Genomic DNA, 16,680 nt, shown 5'->3' on the forward strand with positions numbered 1-16,680 from the left:
TCCTTTCGGCTTTGGCCCAGTTGCTTCACTCTTTCTGGCGCTACTAGTACTAGCTCTCCACTCTTCCCCAGTAGCATATTGGACACCTTCCAAGCTGAGGGGCTCATCTTCTGGAATCATATCTTTTTGCCTTTTGGTACTGTCCATGGGGTTACTGGAGTAGGTTGCCATTTCCTTCTTCAGTGGATCACGTTTTGTCAGCCCCTTTGCCATGACAATACATGAGGAGAAGGATATGTATGGAGTCATACAACTCCCACATAGTGAGTGTGGGTAGTTTCAAGCCCTATTTACCCAATATGGTTTGTATAAGAAGGCTTTCTGCTACCTATATAGCCCAATGAGACCTATATTTCCATCGCCAGCTTATTTTTTTAGACAAAAAAATAAGCTTACAGTATTTCTATTAGTATTCCTTAAGATCTGGGACCAAGGGGCACTTAATAATAAATATGATATTACAAATTAGTTTTTTTCTTGTAGCCTGGAGAGGGAATCTGGAAAGAATTAAAATTACCTATGGAAATACTGATGTCCACATTTAGTCCATTATCAACTTTTTCCTGAAGTATACATTGAAATGTTCACAGGATTGAGAAAAATGCTTGGTTCATTCTTCAGTTTTCTCTGGGTGGCCAGCCAATAACCAGAGTTTTTAGGTGAACAACCTCAATTATATAAATTTAGAGAGAAGCATTTTTGCAAGTTACCTAAAAATATATATTGAATGAAAGTTATTTTAGAGTGTTTGGAAAGCATTGGTGAGACTTCTATGACTAAGATTAATATAGTTCCAGTTATATTTACTACGTGACACTTTTCTTTTTCTTTTAATGTTTGCAGAGAACATAGCATTGTTGGCTGAAACTGCTCTGAGATTTTTGGAACTAGTCCAGTTGAAAACGCTGAACATGGAAAATGAACCAAACAGTGAAGAAACAGATGATACAACACATCCTAGTGAAAATTATGACACTGGTAATGCATTTCTTAGACTGACTTACCTTTAAGTGTGATGTATGTAATTAACCTAATGACATTTCGAGATAAACATCTACAGGAAAGGATTTCTGTTTCTCATGCTCTTTGAATTTAATCTTTCCCATCCTAGAACTTTCTTTCTTTTTTTTTTTTTATTACTTTTTTTACAACAAACAAACAAAAAAAATACATTATTACACCCTTGTGCTATACATAAAAGGAAGATTTGGGTCTTCGGATATATCCTCATGATTGCCAAAATCCACGTTCTCGAGGTACAGGTACTGAAGCGTCCAATGTTCCAAGCGCAAAGTCCACAAATGGTTTCCAAGTCTTCCAGAAAATATCTTCTTTATACACACCACTTCTAATTTTAATATCACATGTCATTTTATCATTTAAAGCTAATTTCCACATTTCAGAATTCCACTCTTCTATTCTAAAAATCACATTTCCAATATCTAGCTATTATAATTCTACCTATTATAATCATAATTCTAATCCCATCCTAGAACTTTCAAGATATGCTGGCTAGGAATTATGGAAGTTGCAGTGCCACTATATCTGGCAGAACATTTCTGATTCCAAAAAGATACCAAGAATTTCCTTTTTTAGAAATTATGCTATTTTTTCATAATCTACAGCATTTAGGTAAAAGAAAGGAATGGTGAGGTAGTGTTTTTAATAATTCACTCAGTAGGAAAGCATCATAATGTTCCTTTGTTAAATCACAGTTTATCTCAGAAAATAAATACTCCTATCTTAAGTTGGTGAATGTTTTGCTTAGCATTTTCAAATTCTGTATGAATCTCATGTACAGTATATGGACTTACATACACAAACAAAACTTTCTGCATATTATCTTATAATGTATATATACAAAAGGAATTAATATGCAGTTATTTTAATATTGAAGTGCGCTACTGGAGATTTTGATCAAGCTGAGATTCTGCGTTCCAAGTACTATTATACTAGTTCCAACTTGAGCAATAGCATAGTCTTTAAATGCCTTCAGGCCCTTTAAACTGTAAGCCTACACAACTGATATTATTATCTGATGCAAGGTAAGGCACCAGTGCTAACTTGGAAGGACTTCTGAATTGAATGAAAGTTAATTCACTAGTTGGAGGATATTTTTTCCTCTCTCTTGCTACTCGTGTTCTTTTTAAATTTCTTTTCATTATTCTACCTTTCCTAACCTGATAGCCTATAGATTCTTTGGAGACTGACTCCTTGAATTCCAGGGTATGGGTTTCGGCCCTTTTTATGATTTCCAGAAGGTGTAAAGAGTTGCTTCCCAGAGATCTCTCATTTTCAATTTCCATTCTTAGAATGCCCCAAAATACACTGATAAATTTTAACTATGTCCCAACCAATAACATCACCATGTCATAGCATGTTTTTCTAAGACACTCCCCCCCAAAGGTTGAAAAGCTGAACGATAGTGCCCAACCTTTTAGAAGTTTCCTATCTCTTCTGTAATTAAATTGTTTCAAGGTGATGGTAGTGTAGGAACTGTGTATGTTGCAGCTCATGTAGGCTATGTGCTGTGAGCAAAATAATCAAGTGACTTGAGCTTGGGTTTTTAATGTTCTGATAGCCAAATATTATAAAGTATTCCTATAGCTTAAGTTCAAAATGTGTGAGAGAATGCCACATCAATTCATGTTCAAATTTTGCCTTTGCTTTGAAGTTCTGTTTCCTGTTTGATTTACCACATGATACAGTTTTAAGAAAGGTGGGTTGTAGATCTGACTCTGCTACACTTTTTCCTCTTATAACCTAGTACATTGCATTTGTTGCTCATAGTGTCATGCCATAATTTGCTAAAATATATAATTCATTACATTTTCATAAACATTAACAATTCAGCAAAGATAAAAGAAGAGATTACTGAACAAAAATAATATATTGCGTTGAATGATAGTGAACATATATTCTTCATTTTATCTGATCTGTTTCTGTGTTACTCTTGCAGAGCTTCAGGCCTTGCATGAAATGGTTCAGCAAAAAGTGGTCACTTTATTAAGTGATCCAGAAAATATTGTTAAACAGACTTTAATGGAGAATGGGATAACCCGTCTTTGTGTTTTTTTTGGACGACAAAAAGCGAATGATGTACTTCTTTCCCATATGATCACTTTTCTTAATGATAAGAATGACTGGCATTTACGGGGAGCATTTTTTGACAGCATTGTGGGTAAGTACTTAGCAACAAAAATAATACTTCCATTATATTATAGGAGGAACAGTTTTTTTAACTGGCTAATTAAATAGTTTTATATATAAACATTAAGGTGAACAGCTACAGACTTAAATCAGGTGAATCACTTTGTATTTATGTACCAATAATCAGTAAGTTCGCTCACAAGATGACCAGTTAGATGCATCCTGAATATTGTACAGATAGTACTCAGGTTACAATGATAGTTGGAAGTGGGATTGCTCCACTAAACAATGCAGTCATGAAGCAGAACATAGCATATCAGTTAGCAATGACTGTCAAAACATCACAACCTCATGAGTAATTAAATCATTAAGCAGCAAGAGGTGAGTGTCCCAAAAAGGAATATGGGGCCAACCAGAAAGGGCCATAGGCAGGCACTAGGGAACACAGGCAGGCTGATGAGGGCCACAGGTGGGGTGGGGAGATAGCTTGAAAGCATGACAATATGTACAGAGTTCAAATGGGAGTACTGTAAGATGTTGGTACTCGGTACCAAGGCACCTAGGGGAAAAAAGAACAGGGGAAACTTATGAGAGTGATTTTCAACCTTTCCTGTTGACTTTCCCATTGACTTTTCTTGTAGGAATCTAGCTGGGAAGGTCTCAAATGGTGATCATATGACTGTGGCTTACTGCAATGTCATAATCATGAACTAAGCACATGGAACATGATTACACAACATCAGGGATGCTTTAAGAGCTACTATTTCACAGTTGCAAATCATTTGGTGCCATTGTAATTTTTAAAATATTTTTTTATTTTATTTCCAAAGTTAAAATACAGACTTCAAAAAAAGGAAATAAAAACAAAGCAAAATAACCAAAGACAAAAACAAAAAACATGCATAAAAGAAAAAAATAAACATAAATTGTCCCCCCAGTTGAACACTGATGAATATATTTCAACAATAATAGTTGCCTCCTCTTGCAAAATAGGTATACAATTTATAAACTTGGACAGCTCTATTTACTCAACTAATTTGGCCCATCATCTTATCTACTGCAAAAAGTGTTAGCAGTTAAATCCAGCATCAAAGTGTCATTATAATTTTGTATATAGTTTTGAACAAGCGATCTTAAATTGAGGACTATCAGGAATGATGTAGACATATAGCTATGAATTATTCCATGTTGTCTGCCTTCATCATATGATAATTAGAAATATATTATGGTTGCATATTTAGCACTAATGATTAGTCCTCCATCTTATCCTTAAAGTTAATGCCATAGTTAGGGAAGCCATGGTCCTCCAGATATTGCTAAATTTCATTTATAGTGCCAGCCAGTAATCAAGTATGCTGAGAATTGAAATTCAGTTACATATGAATGGTCGTGGGCTTCCCATTCCTGATGTTTTCCATTAAGCACTAAAACAGTGCCAACAAATTCTGAAAAAGAAGATGGGAAATCTATAGAAAACAGCTGCTGGTCTTAAAATGACATTCAGTTTCATTCTTTTTCAAAATGAGGCGAGTTGTTTTATAATATATGTTGAATTTAGTTCGTAAAATTATTTAGTTTTTTAGGAATTATAATTTGTATTTTTTAAAATCTACCTGGATTTCAGGTGTGGCTGCTTATGTTGGCTGGCAAAGCTCTTCCATTCTAAAGCCTTTGCTTCAGCAAGGACTGAGTGATGTTGAAGAATTTGTAATATATAAAGCTCTCAATGCCCTTACCTGTATGTGCCAATTAGGGCTTCTGCAGAAACCTCATATATATGAGTTTGTATGTGATATTGGTAAGTCATCTCCCTCTTCCCCTCCTGTTTCAAAAATCTTTTTATGGCATGTAATTTAATCACTGGTATATAGTCATTCTCCCTAATTTAATATCACCCAAGTGGTTCCCAGAATATACAACCTTCATAGTTTTTGACTAGAGTTCTTGCAGTTGTAGTCTGAACACATCTATTCTGTTTTCCCCAAAATAAGACATCCCCTGATAATAAGCCCAATCGGGCTTTTGAGCACATGGCAATAAGGCCAAGCACTTATTTCAGGGTTCAAAAAAATGTAAGACAGGGAAATTATCAGGGAAAGATGGTAGATAGTATCAAGTTAGGAAAGATTCTACTAGATTAAAATAACAATCTAATTATCAGTAATTATTAAATTATTCTACTCTTTCAAATATAATTGATTTTTTTAAAAGTAACTTTGATTAGTCATTGATAGCATTCTATATTCATAAAACAGCCTTCCTACAAAATCCTACTGCTTCCAGCTCTTTACTTACCAATAGTATAGGAAAAGACATAAAACTGCATCATGTCTTTTCATGGTAATGCTAACAACCATCCACCTGATAGCATCCAAAAAATCACCATCAGTAGGTTTAGTCAGAAAATCCTTTCTATTTCCTAGCTTGAAAGCAGTCCAGCTAAAGTATCTAGCTATTGGTAGAACATTATGTGATGACTTTTGCAATGAATTATAGGCTTGTGGATGTTATTATGAACAGTCTGGAATAAAATCAGAAATATTACAAAGCAGAAAGGAATTAAATTCTTAATAGAATATTCTGCCACATGCTAAAATTATAATTATGAAGGGATGGTAGATGAATAAATAGAAATTTTCTTCCTCTGGATTCATTTATTTGAGTTGGAATTTTTATGTGCATGTGTGTAAGAAATTGTATAGGTTTTTCCTCTCAGATTTGAATTATGTTTCAAATTAATTTAATGAATTATTAATTCATTAAAATTAACATTTCTTTTTAGCTCCTTTTTTGTGCCATCCTAATCTCTGGATACGTTATGGAGCAGTAGGATTTATCACTGTTGTAGCACAGCATTTGAATATTGCTGATGTTTATTGCAAACTAATGCCTTACTTGCACTCCTTCATCACCCAGCCAATAATACAGGTAATAAACCAAGTACATATTATTATCATTCATAGCAAAGCAGTATATAAGAGATCTTAAACTTTGCTTTACACTTTCCTTTTGTGAAATCTGTTTAGACAAGAAAGAGTGATCATAGCTAGTATAGCTGAAATGAATCTTGCATACCTTTTCTTCAATGGCAGTAGTACCAGTGGTTGTTGCAACTTACTAAATTTCTCCATTTCTGTATTACTAACCATTTTTTTTGAAGATGGAAGAATTAGAATTATTAAAATTGTGACCAAATGCAGCCAATGAGTTGTTCACTTTCTCTTTTTAAAATGAAACAATGGTTGTTTATGATTCAGAAGACTTTACAGAGGAAGTAACAATTCCATGGCATTTTAAATAGAAGGAGTGCTGTAAAAGTAACAAATGGAAGCCAACAGTCAAGCAGTATTTGAAACCATTTCACTGGAAGTGAATTTTTAAACTTCTTCTTTCAAAGGTCTGCCATTGTATTAGATCTCTGTGGAAAGAAAAAAACTTTGTTTAAAAAATTAAATCCTTATGTTTTATTTTCAATGGAACTCAATGTCTTTCTTGTTTTCTCTCAACTGCAGATAGATAAAGAAATTGTTCTCCTGAGTGTTCTTAAGGAACCTGTAAGCCGTTCTATATTTGATTATGCTCTAAGGTCTAAGGATATAGGAAGCCTTTTCAGAACACTACAGCTTCGTCAGAAAAAAAGAAGTGGGATCCTTTCTGACTGTCCACCTCCCGAAGATCCTGCAATTGCACAACTGCTAAAGAAGCTACTTTCTCAAGTAAATATTTTCCAGTATAATAATAGTAAAGCCAGGCAGACTCTATGGTCACACAAGGATATGAACCATGGCAGCAGCTGTACAACATTCAGATAAATGGATGGCACTTGTCATTTTTTTCACAAAAGTCTCCTTGAATTTGTGTTGTGACACACCATTAGTCATTTTTCCAGTAATTCAGTACTGACCTCTAAAATAACATACCTGTATTAAATAATAGAAATTGCTCTTAGGAAAAAAGAAATCTAGGTTAGAAACTTACCTTACAGAGGAAGAACACATTCAGACTGCCTTGAAATGTGTTTATATATTTAAGTATTATTCTTCATTAATTGGGATTCTTAAGCTTAACGTTTAATCTTTCAACTTTGTGGTTGACAATTTTCTTAAAAGTGATAGAAAATTCTTGTGTCAATTGTGTGGAAATATTAAATGTATTAAATTACCTGCTTGTATAAATAAAATATAATAGTTTCTATTAATGAACAAAAATTATTTTATTGAACCTTTCATACTTTAGAAGTTGTAATCATTTTGACAGTTCCGTTGGATATGTTGGATTACCAAAATTATGTGGCTGAGCAAGGCAATCCATGTCCTAAATTATTTGGATTACTAGACGGCAATTTATTTTTGTTTTTCACTTTGCTTTTGTATTTAGCAAACAATTTATTAATGTATAATTTAGTTCTTGATTTCTAAAAGGCACTAAGATTAATTCACTTTGATCGTAGTTGCTATACATTATGTATAACTTGGAATTCTTACCTGTTTTTCGCCAGTTATGATAATTTCAACACTATGTTTTGGGAATAGGGGATGACTGAGGAAGAAGAAGACAAGCTACTTGCTTTACGAGACTTCATGTTAAAGTCCAATAAAGCCAAGGCCAACATAGTGGATCAGAGCCACCTTCATGACAGCATTCAAAAAGGCGTAATCGACTTGGCAGCTTTGGGAATAATTGGGAGACAAGTTGATCTAATTAAAACTAAGCAGGAATCTGATGATAAACGTGGTTAGTATAGTTTCATGGTTCTCATCTTACTTTTTACTAATTTATATGTGGAAATTTTCCTTAGTCATTACTGCACCTGGGATTCAGATTTAGTCATGCATAATTGGACTGCCAAAAGTAGGCTTTCCTACCATTTATATTTATTATTTCCTGAAAATACTACCTAAAGGACTAGGGGGATTGTGTTGAATGAGCATCTCTGTCATGGCTTGCCTTATCTTGTCTTTTCAAGATAATTCTACCTTGACATATAAAGGTAGTCCTTAACTTATAACCATAATTGAGCCAAGAATTTGTGTTGCTAAATGAAGCATTTGTCAAGCAAGTTTTGCCTCATTTTATGATTTTTCTTGCCACAGTTGTTGTAAGTAAGTACAACACAAGTAAGTAAGTAAGTAAATCACTGCAGTTGTTAAGGTAGCAACACGATTGTTAAGTGAAACTGGCTTGCCCATTGACTTTGCTTGTCAGAAGATCACAAAAATTGTTCATATGACCCCAGGACACAACAGCTGTCATAAATATGAGTCAGTCTGAATTTTGATCACATGACCTGCTGGGTGCTGCAGTGGACATAAGTGTGAAAATGGTTATTAGTCATTTTTTTCAGTGCTATTGTAACTTTGAATGGTCACTAAATGAACTGTTGTGAGTCGAGAACTACCTGTAATAATAATATTCTTCTAGATGTGTCTCATTAAGTAAAAAGCAATCTTTAATAATGAATGATTCCCCATCCCTTGCAGTTCGAGACACTGAGCACATAGCTGGTGTTTTAATATCTTGTTGGAAATGAAATCAAATTTCAAACCAACAATATGTGGCTTTGTAGCAAATAATATACCATTATGGTTAAGCTAAGTCTGTTTTGAATACAAATTAAATAATCTGGCGTCTATATGGTTTAACTGCTTTATAAACATGGAGTACCTTTGGGAATTAAGATGAAAGTTTCAGAGTTACTTAATGTTAGGCTGAAACTTTTGTCCAAATTCTTAGTTAATCACTTATTTATTTGATCCAGCACTGGCCTTTTTACCTTTAACATCTGTTAAAATAAATCAGAGTGGGTGAGTCTATATATATTTATTCTGCAATGATCTCGTCCATTCTGGATTTTTTTGCTATACATCATGTTCAGTCTCGTGATAATTCTTCTTTTGGGACTTGCTGATTTTAGCTAGAAAACATGTAAAACAAGATTCAAATGTAAATGAAGAATGGAAGAGTATGTTTGGCTCTTTGGAACCTTCTAGCATACAGCAAACCCTTAGCAAAGGCTATGTCCAAAGCTCTGACCAGGAAGCTATACAAACTGGAAAACCTCTTCGATCAGAATCCTCCGCTGGCATTTGTGTGCCTTTATCATCATCTCCACAGGTATTTAAGGGAATTTATGTATTTGAGGATATTTATGTTTCACCCTTAAAATTTATTTTAATGTCTCAGACTCTTTTTTTACCTCAGAACCTTTGATAAAATATAAAGAGGGTAAATGCCAAATTCTGGTTAACTATGAATCAGATATTGAACTGAAGAACCAACAGCCACTAGAATATATATAATGCTTCTACTGTGATCTCAAGATCAGTAATCTAGATCCTGGGTCACTGATTGATGTAGTTTAGCGTTTCACAGAAGAGCTAAGCCATCGATCCAATATCTTTCATAACAGTACAATGTGCAGCTGTATAACATAACATATAACCTAGGCCTTTCACAAATAATTAATTGTGTGTGTGTATGTGTATATATATATGTGTGTGTGTGTGTGTGTGTGTGTGTGTGTATGTATGTACACACACACACACACACCTAGGTCTTTTTTATTTTCAAAAAGTTTTTATTAATAATTCAAGTTTTAAAAACAAAAACAATGGACATTGCTCAACATCACTGGTTTCTGACATTTATGTCTAATTCGAATTGATAAGTAATAGATTCCTCGATCTATATAAAAATTTACATATATCCTACTTCATTAAATGTCAAGTATATAATGTATTACTTCCTAAACAGTTACACACTTATCCAATAAACCTATATTTTACTCATGTTCAATTTACATTGACATATGCATTTCCAGACATTCGCTACCTCTTGTTTTTGGCATTCTTCCTCTTGTCTAACCAGTTGTAAAATTTGCTCCAGACTTCATAATACAATTTGCTTTTATCTTTGAATTCTAAAATGAGTCCATCTCTGCACAGTTATAAATTTTACATATTACTTTTTCTGAAGGTATTTCTTTACACTTCCATTTTTGAACAAATGCTAATCTTGCAGCGGTTAGTATATGTAATGTTAAATAGGTTACATTTTTATTTATTTACCATCTATCATTCCCAGTAAGAAAAATTCTGGCTTAACTTCTATTTTAACCTTTAAAATCTCTTCTAGCCAACTCTTTATTTGCTGCCAAAAGCTTTTTGCTTTTGGGAACTCCCACACATATGGTAATATGACCCTAAATCTGCCTCACACTTCCAACAAATTGGAGTGTTTTTTGCTAATTCTTGCCAATCTTGTGGATGGGAAATGCCACCTGTAAAACATTTTATACAGGTTTTCTTTATATGAGGCCGCCAGTGTAATTTTAATATTTTTTCCCCACAGATTCTGCCAATTATCCAAATCGATACTGTACCCAAAACATTTACTCCAGGTTATCATAGTCTCCTTTACGTATTCTTCAAGCATGTCTTGTTCTAATAGATAATGGTACATTTTTTTCTGGCATTTCCCTCTGTACTTAGTAGAATTTTATCCAATTCTGATGATTCCAATTTTATACCCCAATCTTTTTTGTCCTTCATAAATTTATATAAAGTATACTCACCACTCTAATTCGATTCCTTCTTCTTTGATTTCAATTCCGCTTTCCTGTTTAAGAGTTCTTTATATGTAACATCCTCTCCTGCTTTAAGAAGATTTGTGGGTGTGAGCATTTCTACTATTGATATCCAATAAGGGATCTCTATGTAATTGCTTCTTTTAGTCTTGATCCAAATATCTAAAAGTGCCCTCCTGATGTAGTGCCTTTGGAAGTACTGGTGAACTTTATGCTTCTCCTCCCAGAGGATAGCATGCCACCCTATTTGGAGATCATGTCCTTCTAATGTCAACAATCTTCTATTTTTGAGGTGTAGCCAATCAGAGCTGCTGCTTGCTGATATTTTTCCCAATCTGGAAGGCTAAATCCCCCTCTTTCTTTTGCATCCTGTAATAATTTTAATTTAATTCTTGTTTTTTTGCCCTGCCATATAAATTTTGATATGATTCTGTTCAAATTTATAAAGAAATCTTTTTAAAGCCGAATTGGCATACATTGAAATAAAAATAACATTTTAGGTAGAACATTCATCTTGATCGTAGCATCCTCCCCATCAAGGAGAGTTGCAATCTTTTCCATCTTTCTAAATCAATTTTAATTTGTTCAGTTAGTCTATCATAATTCTCTTTTTCAAGCATCACACATCTTGAGGTCAATTGGATTCCTAGATATCTAATTTTTTTAACTATCTGAATGTTAATTTTTTCCTCTAACTCTTCTTTTTGCTCCTCCATCATGTTTTTACTAACATTTTTGTTTTATCCTTATTTATCTTTAGGCCTGCTACCTCCCCATATTCCTCCAGTACTTCCATCAGCCGTACACCGAACTGTATTGGCTCTTCAATAATAAAGACAAGATTGTCTGCAAACGCCTACACTTTAAAAATTTCATTTCTAATCTTCAAGCCACTAATTTGGTTATCTTCTCGAATTACTCTATTCAAAGTTTCTAGTGATAAAATAAACAATAGTGGTGATAGCGGAAAACCCTGTCTCGTACCTTTCTGTATTTGAAGATTTCTTTGTTATTTCCCCATTGATTACCACTTTTGCTTCTTGTTTGGAATAAATTGCTCTACACATCCTTATAAATTTTCCCCCAAATACCATATACTTTAATTGGTTTAATATGAATTCCCATTTAACATTATCAAATGCTTTCTGCATGTCAGTGAATATTAATACCATCTGTTTTTCATTGTGTAGCTCATAATATTCAATGATATCTAATGTAATCCTTATATATCCTCTGGGCAGAAAGCCATTTTGATCAGAATGGATAAAGTTTTCTAATAATTTTTTTAATCTTTTGGCCATGATTGTCATAAACATTTTGTAGTCCGAATTCAATAGGGATATCGATCTATGATATATATCAGGTCAGAATTGTCCTTTGATTGTCGCTTCTTTCCACGAGATTGGAATTTTTGCAAACTTATTTTTTTATTTTATTTATTTTTTTATTTATTATTTAGATTTTTATACCGCCCTTCTCCCGAAGGACTCAGGGCGGTATACAGCCAAATTAAAACAATTCAATATATAAATTAAAACAACAATTAAAATACATATTCTATAAGTGGCCGAGAATTAAAACTGTCGAATTGACCCATACTAAAATATCTCAATTAAAATTATTAAAAATTCAAAAATTTAAAAATTTAAAAATCAAGCCAGTCCCGCTTGGATAAACAGATACGTTTTCAATTCACGGCGAAAGGTCCGAAGGTCAGGTAATTGGTGCAAACCGGGGGGAAGTTCGTTCCAGAGGGTAGGTGCTCCAACAGAGAAGGCCCTTCCCCTGGGGGCCGCCAGCTGACATTGCTTGGCGTACGGCACCCTGAGAAGACCCTCTCTGTGAGCGTACGGGTCGGTGGGAGGCAAGGTAACAGCAGGCGGTCCCGTAAGTACCCGGGCCCTAAGCCATGGAGCGCTTTAAAGGTGGTAACCAACACCTTGAAGCGCACCCGAAAGACCACAGGTAGCCAGTGCAGACTGCGCAGGAGCAGTGTTACCCAGGAACAACGTGTGGCTCCCTCAATCACCTGCGCAGCTGCATTCTGAACTAACTGGAGCCTCCGAGTGCACTTCAGGGGAAGCCCCATGTAGAGAGCATTGCAATAATCTAGACGAGAAGTGACGAGAGCATGAGTGACCGTGCATAAGGCATCCCGGTCAAGAAAGGGGCGCAACTGGCGAACCAGGCGGACCTGGTAAAAGGCTCTCCTGGAGACAGTCGCCAACTGATCTTCAAATGACAGCCGTCCATCCAGGAGAACGCCCAAGTTGCGCACCCTTTCTGTTGGGGCCAATGACTCGCCCCCAACAGTCAACTGCGGTTGCAGCTGACTGTACCGGGGTGCCAGCATCCACAGCCACTCCGTCTTGGATGGATTGAGTCTGAGTCTGTTTCTCCCCATCCAGACCCGTACGGCTTCCAGGCACCGGGACAGCACTTCATCAGCCTCGTTGGGGTGGCCCGGGGTGGAAAAGTACAGCTGAGTATCATCAGCGTACAGCTGGTAATTCACCCCAAAGCCACTGATGACCTCGCCCAACGGCTTCATATAGATGTTGAACAGGAGAGGCGAGAGAATCGACCCTTGAGGTACCCCACAAGTAAGGCGCCTTGCGGTCGATCTCTGCCCTCCTGTCAACACCGTCTGCGACCGGTCAGAGAGATAGGAGGAGAACCACCGATAGACGGTGCCTCCCACTCCCAAACTCTCCAACCGGTGCAGCAGGATACCATGGTCGATAGTATCAAAAGCCGATGAGAGATCTAACAGGACCAGGGCAGAGGAACAACCCCTATCCCTGGCCCTCCAGAGGCCATCTACCAACACGACCAAAGCTGTCTCCGTGCTATATCCGGACCGGAAGCCGGACTGGAACGGGTCTAGATAGACAGCTTCATCCAGGTACCGGGGGAGCTGCCATGCCACCACACTCTCTACAACCTTCGCCACAAAGCGAAGGTTGGAGACTGGACGATAATTACCCAAAATAGCTGGGTCCAGGGAAGGCTTCTTGAGGAGGGGTCTCACCACCGCCTCTTTCAAGGCGGCGGGAAAAACCCCTTCCAACAAAGAAGCATTTATAATTCCCCGGAGCCAGCCTCGTGTCACCTCCTGAGTGGCCAGCACCAGCCAGGAGGGACACGGGTCCAGTAAACATGTAGTGGCATGTAACCTCCCCAGTAACCTGTCCACGTCATCGAGAGCCACAGAATCAAACTCATCCCAAACAACATCAACAAGACGCGTCTCAGTCATCTCACCCGGATCATCGCAATTTTGGTCCAAACTATCCCGAAGCTGAGCAATTTTATCGTATAGATAACCACTAAACTCCTCGGCACGTCCCTGCAAGGGGTCATCCCGCCCCCGCCCCCCCCCGATGTAGGAGAGCGCGGGTCACCCGAAACAGGGCGGCCAGGCGGTTATCTGCCGACGCAATGAGGGTGGAAACGTAGGAACGCTTCGCCACCCTCAATGCCACTAGGTAGGTTTTCGAAAAAGACCTAACTAGTGTCCGATCAGCCTTGGAACGGCTGGACCTCCAGGTACTCTCTAGGCGTCTTCTCCGGCGTTTCATCTCTCTCAGCTCCTCAGGAAACCAAGGAGTCAATTGAGATCTGCGCTGGGTCAGAGGCCGCAAAGACACGACACGGTCCAAAGCCCCAGCCGCGGCCTGTTCCCAGGCCGCAACTAGTTCTTCGGTCGTGCCGTGGGCAAGATCCTCAGGAAACGGCCCAAGCTCCGTCTGGAACCTCTCAGGGTCCATCAGGCGCCTGGGACGGAACCAACGCATTGGTTCCATCTCCCTGCGGTGGTGAGCGGCGGTCTGAAAGTCTAGGCGGAGGAGAAAATGATCTGACCATGACACAGGAACCGTCACTAAATCTCCTAATACCAGATCATTAAACCACTGTCCAGTCTGCGGACTCCCCCTGAATAAGATCACAAATCAGGGGGGCCTTATTAACCACGGACCGGGCATTGCACAACATCAACCGGACATCAACATCAACCGGAGGCCCAAGCTCTGAGGATCCTGACCTTCCGGGGAACGGGTAAGGACTAAGGGGCCAGAGCACGTGATTGCTTTTAAACAGTGAGCACGTGATCCCAGAAAATGATACGGCCCCTTGCTTCCGCCATATCTGCCCCTCCCACTTACCGTACAGATATATATCTTCATTATAAACTTCTAGCAATATTTGATTTAGTATTTCCTGGTGATTTTTATATATCTCTGACAGCAATCCATCGGGACCTTGTGCTTTATTTATTTTTTGCTTCTTGATTGTCTCCAATAATTCTAATGGTGTTACCTCTTTGTTTAGTATCTCCTTACATTCTGCTGAAACTTTGGGCAATCCTGTTTTCTGAAAATATTGCCAGATCTTATCTTCCCTATTTTTTCTTTATCCGCATACAATTTTTTAAAGAACTCATAGGCTACATTTCTCTTTCCTTCATTTTGATATATTAATTTGCCCCATCATTGTGTAATTTATTAATCCATCTTGTATCCCTCTGTTTCTGCAATCTGTATGCTAGCCACCACCCCAACTTGTTCACATTTTTTAAAAAAATGTTTAATACTTTTTATTTGCTGGGCCAACCCCTCCTTCTCAATAATATTTAATTTATGTTTAATTTCCCCTCTTTGCTGTTTCAGCTCTTGTTTTTGTGGCTCTTTGTAATTCCTTCTCAACTCTTCTCAATTCTCCTTCTAGGCTTTTTTTCTTTGCTTTTTTTGTTTTTTCCTCAGCCATATATGCTATCGCAACTCCTCTCATAAATGCTTTTGCAGTATCCCAGAGATTTTGGTTGTTTGTGTCGTCTTTCTTGTTATCTTGGAAGAGTAAGCCCATTTGTTCATCCATTCTCAATTTAAACTCATTCTGATTCAAAATTGTTTTTTTCAGAATCCATCTTTTAATCTTCTTTGGGCCTTTCCATTTGATTCCGATAGAGTTATGATCCACCCATGAATTTATATCAATTTTAATTTTCTCAATTTCCGAATAGAGGTCTATTGATACCCATGCCATGTCGATCCTGGACCATGTGCTAAGTCTGCCTGAATAGTATGTGTATTGTTTCTCTTTCCCACTCCTTTCTCTCCAGCTATCTTTAATATGTAGCTCCTCCACCATTTAAAAAACCGTGTTGGGCAATATCCTTCTAATACTTTTCTTCATTTTGTCACTCTTATGATCTAATTCTCTATCTACTATTGCGTTGAAATTCCTAACTATGCAGATATTGTCATATTCCAATTCTCCAATCATATTATGTAATTTTTTATAAAATATTGTTTGACGCTCATTCAGCGCATATAGTCCCACCAGAATCACTTTCTTCCCATTTAATATTATCTCTATTATTAATATTCTGCCCTTCTATTCTTTACAAATCTGCTTAGCTAAAATTCCTTCCTTGATATATATCACAATTCCCCTTTTCGTTTGTTGAGATAGAGCTGTAGACATATTCCCCAGGTTAGGACATTTTAGTACATGTTGATGTGACTTTTTTATGTGTGTTTCCTGCAACACTATTATATCTAAATGCATCTTACTCAATTTGTTGAAGTAGTTTTTCTTCTTAGTGGGAGCATTTAAGCCATTAACATTTAATGATAGAAATGTTATTTCCTCTTATACATCTCTACTTCTGTCTGGATCTTGCCGCCCTCGTCTGACTAACTTCATTGTATTCTTTGTGTTTGCTTTCATCATATCTTTCTGTATCTGTTTTTTCTTCCTTCCCATCTTCTCTTTCTTTTATTGGAGCTTCTGCCACCTCTAAATGTCTATTCTTTTGATTCACCTTCTTCTCTTAATTCTCTTTCCTTTATTTCATCATCTATCTATACGATAAAATCGTATATCTATACGATAAAATCGTTATCTATACGATAAAATCGTTCAGCTTCGGGACGGTCTGG

The 16,680-nt window shown here is 36.9% G+C and overlaps 1 protein-coding gene across 1 annotated transcript in view; it reads left to right on the forward strand.

The window, feature by feature from the left end:
* The window catches only part of PIK3R4 (phosphoinositide-3-kinase regulatory subunit 4), a 57,570-nt gene that overhangs the window by 16,533 nt on the left and 24,357 nt on the right, over positions 1 to 16,680 (forward strand). Inside the window, exons 6-12 of the mRNA XM_058184165.1 lie at positions 844 to 978; positions 2,960 to 3,181; positions 4,775 to 4,948; positions 5,933 to 6,078; positions 6,663 to 6,866; positions 7,683 to 7,884; positions 9,065 to 9,264. Of these exons, the coding sequence (XP_058040148.1) occupies positions 844 to 978; positions 2,960 to 3,181; positions 4,775 to 4,948; positions 5,933 to 6,078; positions 6,663 to 6,866; positions 7,683 to 7,884; positions 9,065 to 9,264 (1,283 nt within the window). The remainder of the gene's footprint in view (positions 1 to 843; positions 979 to 2,959; positions 3,182 to 4,774; positions 4,949 to 5,932; positions 6,079 to 6,662; positions 6,867 to 7,682; positions 7,885 to 9,064; positions 9,265 to 16,680) is intronic.

The sequence above is a fragment of the Ahaetulla prasina genome, chromosome 4 (genome assembly GCF_028640845.1).
Source record: "Ahaetulla prasina isolate Xishuangbanna chromosome 4, ASM2864084v1, whole genome shotgun sequence".
Taxonomy (NCBI): Eukaryota; Metazoa; Chordata; class Lepidosauria; order Squamata; family Colubridae; genus Ahaetulla; species Ahaetulla prasina.